The sequence below is a fragment of the Patiria miniata genome, unplaced genomic scaffold, assembly GCF_015706575.1.
Source record: "Patiria miniata isolate m_02_andy unplaced genomic scaffold, ASM1570657v1 HiC_scaffold_3, whole genome shotgun sequence".
Classification (NCBI taxonomy): Eukaryota; Metazoa; Echinodermata; class Asteroidea; order Valvatida; family Asterinidae; genus Patiria; species Patiria miniata.
Window position 1 is genome coordinate 42,611,338 of NW_024037069.1, and position 14,531 is coordinate 42,625,868.

The 14,531-nt window shown below is 38.4% G+C and overlaps 1 protein-coding gene across 1 annotated transcript in view; it reads left to right on the top strand.

Moving 5' to 3' along the window:
• The window catches only part of LOC119736368 (zinc finger ZZ-type and EF-hand domain-containing protein 1-like), an 80,355-nt gene extending 70,122 nt beyond the window's left edge, over positions 1–10,233 (top strand). Inside the window, 10 exon segments of the mRNA XM_038210381.1 lie at positions 916–1,011; positions 2,009–2,182; positions 2,990–3,133; positions 3,646–3,814; positions 4,645–4,732; positions 5,481–5,537; positions 6,097–6,213; positions 7,003–7,192; positions 7,931–8,002; positions 8,947–10,233. Coding sequence (XP_038066309.1) covers positions 916–1,011; positions 2,009–2,182; positions 2,990–3,133; positions 3,646–3,814; positions 4,645–4,732; positions 5,481–5,537; positions 6,097–6,213; positions 7,003–7,192; positions 7,931–8,002; positions 8,947–9,045 — 1,206 coding nt within the window. The 3' untranslated portion in view covers positions 9,046–10,233.
• The last annotated feature ends 4,298 nt before the right edge of the window (positions 10,234–14,531 follow it).

Sequence of the window (14,531 nt, forward strand, 5' to 3'; positions counted from 1 at the left end):
TCATTAAGGTCCGCACGATAATAATACCACATCGCCGCGTCAATACAGCAAGATACAATTGAGCTTATATAGCTTTACGGTGTAAACTGCAACTTTCACAAGCGTCATAAACATAAAATATGTTTTGTTTTCCCATGTAGCCTGGTTTTCATTTATTTAAATCCCCCACAAATGCCATTCAAAGCCTTTCTTTTTCATTGTTTGAGAAGTTCTTAAAGGGAAAATACAACATTTGCAAACATCAAAAAATAAAACTACCAAATCATTTTGAAATACCTTGCTGGACTGTAAGTGAATGACAGTATAAAGCATCCTGTAAAATCATGGCACCTGGTATACTGTCATTTTCAAGAAAAGTGGTATTTTTGTATCAATTTCCAACGCTGGTCGGCCGACCAGCGTTGGAAAAAACTGGCTTTTTTTTCAAATACTGGCCCCAATTGACCATCGCACTTGTTTGCAATCGATTACACACCTATAAACGGGTACAAGCCAGCTAGACTGGTTCCCTGACCTTACAATTCCCCAATGTATGTAAACTGCTCTGTTTCTTCTTATATGGAGTCAGGGAACCAGACTACAGGAAAATGATTGCTTTTCTTGGTTTTTATAGCATTTTCGAACCCAAAACCTCAAAAAGTCAGTGTAACTATATTTGCTATATATTTGCCAATTCCATCCATTTCTGAAAATTACAGCAAAAGCAAATGATGTATATTCCCTTTAAGTAATTTGGTTATGGGTACCGGATTCCATAATCTGGAACCGGTTCCTGACATCAACGGTCGGGTACTCGGATACCCGGTTCCGATGCTCACCCCTACATTAAACTAATGTCTGGAAACCTGTTCAGCACATCAGATATATTTCCGAAGAAGTTCAAACATAAACAAATGCTCTTATTTCTCTTGACAGTTTTACCATAAGCAGCAGAGATCCAAGAGTGCCGCCTTGCTGAAGAAAGAGCTGAACTCTCTTGACAAGAGCCCTTCCAGGGAGCATCTACACAAAGTGAGTAGTAACTACATTGGACTGGACAGTAGTCTTGGAAGTCAGGCTTTGGATTTTAAAAAACTTGACAATCTTTTAGCATCGAGTTGGAAAGGAAAACTGATAGAGCCCATACAATGAAAATTGTTTCATGCAATCCTTGAAAATGCACCTTTGTGTCCCGTTTAACCTTATTTTCAATTTTCGTTTTCCCATTTTCAAAGGTATTTTGGTGCCTTTTGGTTTTTATGCTAATGTGAATTTCCATATTCATGAGCAAAAGTGTGATGTCATTTCAGGCAGAAACCTCAGTGTTACAGCTATTTCAGCACCAAAAGTTGCCAGAATTTTGGATATTTTGCTGTCATAAATTTCTTTTTTTGGTGATTTGTTGTGTCGGCGGTACATGGCAGTAAGTCAATGAGCAAACTTTTCTTACCAATGTTTTCAATGAGCGAATTTTTGAGTTCACAATTTGAACGCAAAACTCTTAAAGTGTCTTCCTGAAGTGACATCACGGCAACAGCGCTTTAAGTTGTCCAGAAAAGCATGAGAAATTTTAAATGTTTGAAGAAGTGCACTTTTCAATGAAATTAAACCAAAAAAGGGATGTCAAATAGTTTTCATACATTTAAGAGGAGTAGAAAGTTGCACAAAATATGTTCCTCAGAAAAATTCATCTGAGGACCCTTTAATCAGGAGCCAATATCCAAGGAGCTGAAATGCTTATAAGCAAATAAAGTACTTGCTTAGCAGAAACAGGCTACTGGTCTATTCTTTTGCAATCTATATTGTGTGTGACTGGTTTTCTGAATTGAGCTTAGCATGTAAATTGACTGAACAATACTTCCTACATAGCATGTCCTTAAAATTCGGCCCCTACTAGATTTGGTTACATATTTCAAAACATGACCCAGGTAGGGTTCGAACCTGGCACCATCAAGATGGCAGGCCAGCAACGAATCACTGCAACAAGCATTTTGTATATTCATAATTTGTTTGTTTGTTATTAATACAGGTCAACTATGCAATCTCCATCATGTATGCGCGTCACCTGCTAGCAGCGCTGCTTGCTGATTGGCCATCAGGCCGTGTCATCAATACCTCCACCTTGGGCTGTACCGAGCCTGCTCAGATCGTCAGCATGCTGGATCTGCTTCAACGAGGAGAGGAGAAGGAAGTCCTGAGTAAGGTGGGTCGGACAGAAGGGCTCCTGGCATTTTTCTTATGGGGGAGGGGGAAGTGAAGACTTTATGTCTAAAATGCAATACAGGTTGAGGAATAAAAAGCAAAACCCAAATGTCGGGACCATTGTTTTAGTGAAGTTCTGCATGTAACACTTTCATAATCTAGGATATGAAAGCCCAATTCATAAGCTTTCTTTTAGTATAGGAATCATTCACATCACTCATGTAATTTTTAAGTTACAGAATTTTAAAAACAACCACCGTTTTAAAGTTCTGTTCACGGATCACAAAAAGGTAAGTGTTCTTTCAGCAAAACGAAAACATATCACATAGGGATGCGTGTTAATTGTTTTTATTTTGCTGAAAGAACGCATACCTTTTTGTGATCCTTGAACAGAACTTAAAACGGTGTTTTTGTTCAAAATTCTGTAATTGAAAAGTACATCTTTTAGTACAAGAATCATTGAAATCATTCATGTACTTTTCAAGTTACGGAATTTTAAACGCAACCACCATTTTAAAGTTCTGTCCACAGATCACAAAAAGGGTGTGTGTTCTTTTAGCAAAACGAAAACAATTCACACACTTAAAAAGTACATGAGAGATTTGAATGATTCTTGTACTAAAAGAAAGCTTAATGACTGAGCTTACATATCCTACATTTTGAAAGTGCTACGGGCAAAACTTCATTCAAAAATTGGTCCTACCATTTAGGTTGCTTTTTTTTTTACTCACCCTGTACATCAACTTTCCAACTGGCCTGAATGTAGTTTCAAATTGTTTTGATGCATTTCTACTCTCCATTTCTGCAGGTTGTGTCCAACATAGTCACCCACTGTGAGCCTGAACTCTTAGCACCTCTCACCGTAGCTGCCTGTACATTCATGGAGGAGGCTAGCATGGCACCAGTCATCAGGGAGTCACTTCACAAATACAAGAACAATACAAATGACGAGGTGGGTAGCGGGTACCAGACCAATATGAACCCAAGGATCAACTGTAAATGATAAAAGAACTAGGGGGATTGAAAAAAGTGAAGAACCTTGTAAAATATTAAATTACAAAATTACAAATAATCTGTAATTATAGTAAGGAATTCACCACCAAAACTTGAATTTAGCCCTATCATTTTAGAACGCAAATTTCGCGGTTGTTGCTTTTTTATTCAAAAGTGTAAAATAAATGTATACTATATAACTGCATCTGGGTACCAGACCAAAGCGAATCTAGTGAAAATAAGAAAAATGCAAGAGAAGAAGTTCAGATTTTAGGAAATAAATTGTGAAACATGTGGAATCTAGTAAGTTTACTTTAAATCAAGACAAAAATTAAGGCTATTTTTTTTTTTTAGAAAGCTAAGTTTCAGGTTGATGCCTTTTATTCAGAAACAAAGTTATACTTCTATACTTCATGTGTGGATTGTTTCTGACTTTTATTTTCTTATTTTTTTTTCTTTTTTATTGTCCAGGGTCACGTGACGATACGCGGCGCCACTTACCTCAGCATCCGGTTTGACGAGCGCTGCAGCACCGAGAGCGAATGCGACATCCTGACGTTTGCATCGGACCCAAACTACAAGCATGATAAGCATGACTTCAGCGGAGGTCGGGAGAACTGGATTGACTTTGAGATGCAAGGTGGGTGTGGCTCATATCATGGGAGGTTTTCTTCTTTTTTTAAACACCCGTGGGAACATTTGCAATTATCCAGAAATGTACCTACCTTTCCACACAAGTGGGAAAATATTTTCCACCTTTTCACGCAAGTGGGAAACATTTTCATGTTTTTTCACGAAAGTGAAAAAACATTTTCACGCCTTTTTACACAAGTGGGAAAACCTTTTCAGGACTTTTCACGCAAGTGGGAAAACATTTTCACGCCTTTTCAACACAACTACGAAAACATTTTCACGAGACTGGAAATGCGAATGCAAACGCAGATTCTTTCCACAAAGTTTTACTTTAACCTTCAATTGCAATTCGCTCTTTTCACACTCCGCCATTGGGCATGCACAGCCTCGATCTGGCAACTTTACACAATAAAAATAGCCGGTCCAGTGATCTGAACCCCGACATGGGAATCACTGAACTGGCTATATTTATTGTGTAAAGTTGCCAGATCGAGGCTGTGCATGCCCATGGGGGAAGTGTAAGTGTGAAAAGAGCGAATGTACTGTACCGATTTAAAGAGAAAATCCTTGCTCAAAGTGGAGATAGGACTGGTACCAAATACCCTGTGAAATGTTTCCATCGGAAATGGTATCAATGGTATCGGAAGGAAACAATCATTGAAGGTGGTTTAAGAAGATGTGCCGACGGGCACAGAATTTTACGTGAGTTAGCAACATTGCCTGGGGAGACATGACCAACGTCTGAGCAAGAGCGTCGTTGTCCTTTTTACCCCACAAACTTGCAGACTAGTTTTTTATTTTTTTTAAACATGTAGATTTTATCTGTGTTTTATTCAGGCGATGTGCTTTACTTCAAGTTTGTGTCTGACAGCAGTAACAATGACTGGGGTTACAAGTTCACTGTCATTGGCAACAGGCTAGGAAGGTAGGAGTCAAGTAGTATCTAGCATTTCAAGCTTCAAACGTGCAAGATATATTTGTATCAACTTTCATTTGTGTGATAAGGAGTTCATATAGCCGATATTTGTTTTTGGTTTTAGAATTCAATTCATTTCAATTTATTTATTCATCATGTGACACACATGAAATTTGTTTTCCTTTGTACAGCAGTAAACATTCAGTAAAGGCCAAAAAAAAGAGTTTGTATTGCATTTCATCTTAAATACGCAAAAACTATTTGTCTTAGAACGTCACTTTCAGTCCCCTACCAAAAGATGCTTAAATTGAACCAGTTGAGGTCGGGTTTTATTTTGACAAGAAAGGACCGAAGCAGGGGTTTAATATTTACTTGACCGCAATGCCAGGCGGGTTGAAGCCATCGCCCTGGGGCTGCAGAGTCATATTTCTGGCCTCGGTCAGCGGCTGTGGCTTGCTGACAGATGTTTTTTGGCCTCTGTCATTGCGGGTTTTTCAGTCATGCGATCTGACTTTCGGAAAACTTGTGCATTTATACACGGCCGCCAGCGCGAACTGGTTAAAAAATTGTGTTTGGAAAAAGAAGCAAGAAATTCAGATTGGAAGTTAAATGCAGTACAACTCCAATGTAACAAGTCTCTCCTTCGTGGTATCTGTCTGTTAAATGAATGGTGGTTTTTGCATGTGCACAGCAAAGGGAAGCAGTGTTTGTCACAGACAATTTCTAATATAAGTCTTTTTGCTTGGCCATTTGACAGATTTGACACCGGCTACCTGATTCTGAACACAGTGCTGTCCAAGCAGGAGTTGACAAGGTACGACACCATATGACGCTTAATGTACGCCTATAATGTTTGTGTATCGGCGGCCATTTTTGGAAGACCGGGGCGAAATGGTAAAAAAAGCGACATAAGTTTATGTACAGCGTAATGGGCATATGCTATCCAGCCAGGTTATGTGATACGATCAAGCTACATGAGTCGTTTGTCGGAAATTTTCATTTGGAGATTCAGGCCAAAATAGGGCCACTTCATCACATCACTACATCACATCTCTTGGTGTTCCGACTTCCATAATTTGTTTTACTAAAGATGGTATCAGCATGCGGTTTTCACAGCAGTAATGCTGAGATTGTGCTCTTTTCAAATCTGTAATAAAAAATGTTTTGACCGGGGTTGACAAACGATTCAGTGGTTTTTGCTAATCAAATGTTAATGGTGCTTATCAAATGACTCTGCTTAGAAACTCCGTGAACTTGACCTCAATTTTGACTGGTAGCCTGTTTTTTACTCAGCAAATATTATTTGCGCTTAGCAATTTTCCCTGTTTACCAGCTCCGTGACTGATATATATTTTTCCATATTTGTTGTACAGGCATATAGCACTTAAGGAGCTGTGGGCTTGGCTGGTGCACGTCGCATGTCGGCAGACAGCTCAGTACAGACTCAAGACAGTCCAGATTCTACTACAGGTTCTGCATACACTCACCAGGTAGGGCCGGTGTAGCCTGAATATTCGACTCCATGAAATATAGACTCGTTGGTAGTATTGCGCATGCGTAAGTATGATAATTAGGAGAGTGACTTTCACGTGCGAGAGATTAACCAGTAATAGGGGAAAGGAGTTCGACTTTTATAGGAGTCAGATTTTCTTATAACACCGGTTCATGTCGTGTCAGGAACATGTCATTGCCTTGAAATATTAATGTGGTTTATATGGGGTAAGCGAAAAAAATCTGAGGGTGCCTTGTGAGACATAAACATGAAACTTGAATAATATGATTCGCAATGTTTGTGTGATCTGGTTAATGTGGAATGAATTAAAGGTAGATTATATCATTTGCAGCTATCCAAAAAGTAACTGACACAATTATTGCTGAAAAGCTTACTTGGTTTAAAGATTGCAATGGCACTAAACTCCCTGTGAAATTATTCTTTCCGGCATGCTGTCATTTTGAAGAAAACAATCAAAGAAGGCCATTTCCAAAGATGAGTCAAGTGAAGCATTTTTGGAAGTTTTTGTGAGTAGTTGGTTTGTAATTCGGTGAATCCGTGAATGGGTGCGTGCAAGCGTTGACAAGACGCACACGCGTGCGCGGTTGCTATTATTCGTCAGTTCAGTGCGTGATATCGCGTAGCTGCAATCTGCTACAATATCTTCTTGAAATTATTCTGCTTACAATCTAGCTAGCTGAAATTCATTTTTACTGTCCTGTGTTCTGTCATAAGAAGCCAACTTAAAAACCAAACTGTGAATATGAAAACACTCATCTCCCAGCAGCGCAAAATCAGCCAGCGAGTCGGCAACCATCGACGTGGCAACGGCCCCTGACCTGGGTCTCTTGAAACCCCTCCTGAGGTTGCTGGACTCCATGAATGAGAAGCTGGTACCTGACGCTGTATCTACCACGCTACCGCCATTACAGCGCGCCCTGACGGAACTCTTCATGAGAGCCGAAAACCTGGCTCTTGTAAGTCAATTTTATTCATAAATTTTGATGAAATTTTTGGTCGAGAAGATAGAAGTAATAGGACCAAGTTATAAAAAGGACAAAGTTCTCGTCTGGGCTTTTTAAAAAAAAGGGAGGAGGGCCTCTTTTCCCTCGAAGATGGTGGATTTTCCAAGATGGCGGATACTTTTGTGTCCAGAGGAGTCACCGCCCTTTCTACCAGATTTTGAACTCGCACGTCCACAAACTATTATTTTGCTGGAAAGAAATGAAAAGACAAAATAAATTGCAAAAGTATGATTTTAAAAAACAAAGGCCAAAAAACAAAAAAGGAAGCGGTCAGGAAAAAAAGAAGCGTTTTTTCTAAGGCCAAAAAAAACCTTTGGTTTCTGGTATGGAGCTTGCCCCCCAAAAAGCCGCGGCAACGCGTTTTTTCCCCCTTTTTTTTCCCTTCAAACGTCGGCTGATGACTGCAAATGGTGCCCGACTAAATTTAGTGCAAAATATATGGGAGTCCAGAGAGGCCACATAAAGCTTGTACCCGATCGTAACCCCATCTAAAAACACGTTAAAATTGTGCAGCAGCAGGATTCCAGTCAAACCAGTGAGTTTGGCGGTTTTGATCATCTTACATTGAAAAAAATATTTAATTTTGCCGATGCGCATGGCTACGGCGACGCACGCAGACTAGAAACCGGAGCCATTTTTTTTCGGCCTAATGCAAGATTTTTTAATGATTTATTATGCATTTTGTCCTAGGACTGGGGATTTCAGGAGGAGTATGCCTTGGCCATGATAGACGAGAAATGTGTCCTAGCTGCTATTGCCCAGGTAGGAATATAAACACTATTGGAATAAAGAGCATTGCTCAAGGACACAAACAATACAGAGACTATTTGTCTGTAACAAGGCCTTAGAGACCTTTATCATGCTGCCACTATTTCAGTCATGTTCCCTGTATTCAATAATAGTAGTGAATGATTATTTTTTGGTGCAGAAAGGAACCAGACTATTTTTCCTTCCAGTATTTCACTTTGGTTACGTTGATTTGAATGGGGAAAAAACAAGATGGCCGCAACATGATAATGTTCTAAATCAAATTAGGTTTTGCCCTTCACAGACGTTTTTAAACTGTATACTCAGTGTGTTAACACACTGACTATACAGTGTTTAAAAACCTAACCTAAACTGAAGGGCAAAACCTAATTTGATTTATATCACCCCGACGCAAAATTCCATCTTATAATGATAATGTTCTGTTAGTCCATTATAAATTCAAACATCTGCGTCACCACTAATTGACACGTCCAAAATATTTGGGGTTTTTTTTTTTGGGGGGGGGGGGGGGGCTGATGGGCTTTCACCAATGACCGTGGCCCAAATAATTAAAGGAAGGGTACCAAAAAAAGGGGGGGGGGGCACAAGGGAAAGCTCACCCATGGCACTGTACTTGAATGTACTCTAAATCCAATAGTTAAAACTACCATAATCGGATGTAAATGTTATGTATTTACATATGTATACATGCAAGTTTCTACCATGGACAGCGCCACCTGGAGTCGGGGGGTGCCGAGAACCCCCCCCCCCCCCCATTACCATCCATAGACCCTCTCCCCCTCCCCCTAGCCCCCCCCCCCCCCCCCCCACCACCCAGCTTAATTAATTTCAACACTACTGGGCATATCAGTTGTGGCAAGAAGTCACTAATGATGTTTACCAGGAAACTATGTCATCTCGAACTATTTTTTAATAACTATTTTAAAATTGATTTACAGGGAATTAAGAACGTAGCTGCTTTAGGTATTGCCATCGGCCTTCCCAACAAAGCAACGAAGGAGTGGCAGCAACTCAAGCCTTCATCCAAGACGGATTAGGTATGAAGACAGACTTCAAGATCATAACCGCTTCAAGAATGCCCAGCTGTACAAACATAATGAACAGACTCACAAAACAAGGCAATGTCACCATCATCTAGTCATGAACGACACACTGTTGGGTTTCATGCCCTATAGACCTTTATCATGCTGCCACCATTTCAGTCATGCACCCTGTATCCAATGACAGTACTGAATGATACTGTTTTTTGAGCAAAAAGGAACCAGACTATTTTTCCTTCCGGCCTCGCTTTGGTTACATTGATTTGAATGGGAAAAAAATCAAGATGGCCGCAACATGATAATGGACTATTGACCCAACTTGACAGACCGTTCTGGATTTAACCATTAGCCCCATGCGGACTTTCTTCTGGGAACTGGCGGCTTTTTGAAGTAGAATTTAAACACTTGAATCAAGAGTTCAAAAGTTGCTGCCAAAAAAAAAAAAAAAAAAGAGGAGAAATATTTTAGTTTCTTGTTCAACTTAGCCATTAGGCGTTATTACCGCATTTTGAGATGCGGCTGCCTGAAAAATAAACTACAAATTGAATTTCTAAGCAAATCATAAGGTATTAGCTTCCCATTGACATTTTGCACACAAACTATGATGAGTAACATAAACCTTATGCCCGCATCAGTAATGTACATCAAATGTCACTGTTTCAGACATACTAATGAAATGCATGTTTCTGGAACACCAAATAGACTAAAACTAAAGTTAAAACTTAAGTTAGTTCAAAATTGATTTTCTTCCACAATTTATTAGCGAGGGGGAAATCCAATCAATTGAATTTTCCAGCCAAGCAAGCTTTTAAGAAATACAGAGTACATGTATTTAGAACTATGAGGACTTGTGACCTTAATGTTCCAATGCAATTCTATGTATAGTCTAGACGCGATTTCCCCCCAAAAAGGAGAAATTTTTGTTTGGCCTACGCAGCATGAAACACATACCAGCATCTCAAGTGCGGATGCCGAAAGCATTGCCATTTTGTTTTCTTTTAGGTTTTTGTATCAGAGTACACCATACCTGCCTTATTAAAGAGTCTAATGATGAAACAATAGCCATAATTAAGTTAGATGCACTATGGTTAAAATGTGTTAAAGCTATAGTCCATCATTTGCAGCCATCCGAAAAAGTAACTGGCGTATTATTGTTGAAAAACATACTTGGTTGAAAGATAGTAAGTGGACTAAACTCCCTGTGAAATTAATCTTTCTGGCAAGCTATCATTTTGAAGTAATCAACGAAAGAAGGCCTTTCCAACGGTGCGTCTTAAGACACACCGTAGGAAAATTTAAATTAGTAGTTCGTTTTGTTATTCGGCGCAGCGCGCGCAAGCATTGGCACGATGCGCACGCGGTTGCTATAATTCGTCGGATCATTGCGCGACATCGCGTATAGCTGCAATTCAAAACAATTCAAAACATGATTCAGCAACTTTTGATTTGAAATTGAGATCCTAGAATGCTGTTTTTCTCGGAATATACAGCTGAAGCTCAGCTGAAACTTCATCAGGTTTAGTTGTTCATTATCCTTCATTAGATTTTGAACACTTTTGTTGCTTCAAACGAACAAAATGCACAAATTACAAATGATGGACTATATCTTTAACATATTTTATTCATTTCTCCAGCAATTAAAACAAATCAGTTGACAATATTGCTTTTTTGTGTGCATTTATCCCACAATTACTCACTAACTTCATATTTTATACCGTTAAGGTGAAGAAAATATCCTTTCAACTATTAGATTCCACAAATTTTCCCCAAAATAACATTAGCTTAATATTTTATGCCATATAAGTGAAGAAATTATGCTTTTATCATTAAGATTTCACAAGTCAAATGTTGTGGCAGCAAAATGGATTGTTTCCAACTTCTGGTTGATTCTTAGTATGCAGGGTGATTAAAAAAAAGAAGTAAACCCAAATGGCAGGACCATTTTACCAAAGTTCTGCATGTAGCACTTTCAAAATCTAGGATATGAAAGCCCCATCCATAAGCTTTCTTTTAGTACAAGAATCAATCAAATCATTCATGTACTTTTCAAGTTATGGAATTTTAAACGCAACCATCATTTTAAAGTTATGTCCGCGCATCACAAAAAAGGTGTGTGTTCTTTCAGCAAAACGAAAACAATTCACACACTTAAAAAGTACATGAGAGGTTTGAATTATTCTTGTACAAAAAGAAAGCTTATTAATTGGGCTTTCATATCCTAGATTTTGAAAATGCTACATGCCAGAACTTCATTAAAAAATGTCCTGCCATTTGGGTTTCCTTAGTTTTTTTACTCACCCTGTATGTATGATACAAGATTCAATTCATGTTTTTGTGATATTTCTTCATTGTTTTCACATATAATGAGATATAGTGTCGAACATAAATTCTTTATAAATATGTAATCTTTATAAATATATAATCTAATTGATTTTTTTTCCCTTAAGAAAAGAATATAGAGTTGTATGATTTGTTACCGGTGCAAGGTTTGTACAAATTAACAATGTCAATGTTTAATTTCTACCCGGTGTCATTTTTAAAAATTGTTTCCTTGTACATACAATAAAGATGATACCGTAAGAAATGATATCATTTTGTTAATTTAAGTCCACTGTAGTAGGGTTATTGTTATTACTTGACAAGAGACAACCGTTAACATGTTGATTTCTGGATAATTTGCAATGTTAATTCCGTTGTATCTGTGTTTTTTTGGATTGGAGGAATGTTGCCATTATTTGACCCTCATTTAGTTCTGGCTGAAAAGTCGCTTAGGAACTGTGCTAAGAGGGTCTTTCATCAAGTATGCTAAGCGTTATTTCATAATACCATTCACTTTAATACTTATACACACGTGTGTTACCATCAGCGAATGCAAACAGATTTTGCTTGAAATTAGCTCACGAAATTTACGCTTAGCAAAAAAACAGGTTTATAAGCAAAAATGTCAAGTTGCGTTGATTGGTTCTTGTGGGTTCTCTGTATTTGAGCTCATCAAGAGAAATTTGATGTTGACGTATTCTGCTTCAGCTCATTTGAAACTTGGGTCTAGTTTTCGCAAACTGGGCCCAGTCAATTGACCTATCCTGGTAAAATCACGTGAGAATCGCGTGAGAAACGCAGCATGTGAAATATTGTTCAATTACATGATATACAAATGGACGTGGAACCCGCAAAATCTGAGACACGCAAAATTTAGTGTACAAAACTCCATAGGTTTGTCTGAGGGGCGTGGCTAACTCGCAAACGGCGATAGGTCAATTTAGGGCAATTCCGTATTAAAAACCAATTCTCTGCATACGTCCGACCACATAGTGTGCAAGGTCGTTAAAGTGGTGGTGGTGGTACCTTAGTTTGGTATGAATGGTTTTCTACTCATTAGATGTCACATTATGAGTGATGTATCACATTCACTTTTCCAACAGAATTGCCGTTGAGCAACTTAGCAGAAGATATCATTTAGCAAAATGTATATGTTCAGCTAACTGAGAACCAGTGTAAAGCAATATACAATGCAAGGCAGATCTGGCGGAGAACCAGTTTCTTTTCTTCTTAGGAAATGTAAACCATGCTAAGCATAAATTTCAGAGGTCTCAAAAATAATTGATGGAACATAAATATGGATGCCTTGTTGTGAATATACCTGCAAGTTAATTTGTTTAGTTAATACTTGCCACAGATTTTATTTAGAAACTATTTTATACCCAACACTTGATTGAATTGTTGGTACTAGTATAGTGAGAGTTCAGATAAGATTCGTGCCAAGTTTTACTGCGGCAACTCCAATATGAGTGCCAGGTATCCTCTTTACTTGTAATTCTAATAAATATGATTTATATCATCATAAATTAATGATTTCGTTTGAGAGACTGTTTTGTTTTTATTTTCAGAGGAGAGAGGTGGTGTCTGGAAGTTGTTTATGTTAAAAGGAATGTACAACATTTGCAAACATCAAAAAAATAAATGACCAAATTATCACAAAATACTTTACTGGACTGCCAGGGGATGGCAGTCTGAAGCATCCTGTAAAACAATAGCTCCTGGTGTGCTCACATTTTTAAGTAAAGTGATATTTTTGTATCAATTTCCAACGCTGGTCGGCCGATCAGCGCTGGAAAAACTTACTTTTCTTCAAATACTGCTCTTATTTTTTTATATTTAGTTATTCCACATTGTCTCAGCAATTGATTACACATGTTCTAAGGGGTACAACTGATTCTCTGACCTTACAATTCCCCAACATCTACAAATTGCTCTGTTTCATTTTAAGTGCTACAAGACTACAAGAACACGATTTGTTTTCTTGATTTTCCAGCATCTACGAACCCAAAACGTAACATAAGTCAGTATAAAAAGTTTTGCTATAACATACTAACCCCCCCCCCCCCAAATCCATCCATTTCTAAAAATTGCAGCAAAAGCAGATAATGTACATTCCCTTTAGTAGTGGATATTTTCTTTAACATTGCAAATGTGGGCATGCAGTTTCAAGTCTTAAAGTCCCCCCCCCCCCCCCCGCATCTCGCATTTTGCATTTTGTGTGGATGACCTAACCTTTGTGTTTTTTTTGGAACAAATTTCGATCTTCCTGCCCACTGACTTCAATTTATTAATGAGTTTATCTGTATTATCATGCATATAACATGTTAAAGGCTCAACTGGATAGTTTTTAAAGTAAACAAATTATTTGTTAATTAATTTTTAAATTAATTAATCAAATTATATTATTAATAAATTTATTTTTATTTTTTAGGAATTTATACATTTGTTATGTGAACATCTGGTCATGTAATTTAGCTAATGAGCTGTCGTATCCATGGAAAATATTTTGAAGTTTGGATTAAAAGTAGGGCGAAAGGACAGTTTCAAAAAGTGACCAACTTCAAAACCGATTTTTCTCAAAACGCAATGTTCGCGCTGCTTGCGTGGACTTGCCATTTCGTGAAAACGCCGACGATGCATCTTATGCTATCAGGCCATGGTTAGGGTCTTCCTCTGCGCTTTATAGTGAGGCGAAATGCATCGGCGCAAGGCTATCTAATCCCTGCAGGAACACCCACATGATGAAATGTGTTAAGCCTTTAAGTTCTAGTGTTCAAGATACACAAAAAAGTTTTGTAAACAGAGATTTGTAACCAAGATTGGAACAAAATGTTTTGAACGTTTCCAATAACTTTTTGTCATCAACTAATAAACTCCTGGGAAATAATTTCTGTAACATGTATTGTTTAATGTTTCCTGATTTTCGGAGGTTCAACAGCGGAGGCGGGGCCATCATGACCACAGATGTCTTTCGCTCGTATCCCCCCGCCCTGCAAACAGGCAGGGCGGGGGTACGAGCGATGTCTGTGCTTAAGCTTCAGGTTGAGCAAAGCCATGTGCAAAACTTATAGGCGCCACCAGCGTTGGATTTCGTCTCATTGCATTCGCTACACAAGTCATCGGTCCCTGCACACACGCGTTATCAGGGGTTATGTAGAGGGTGA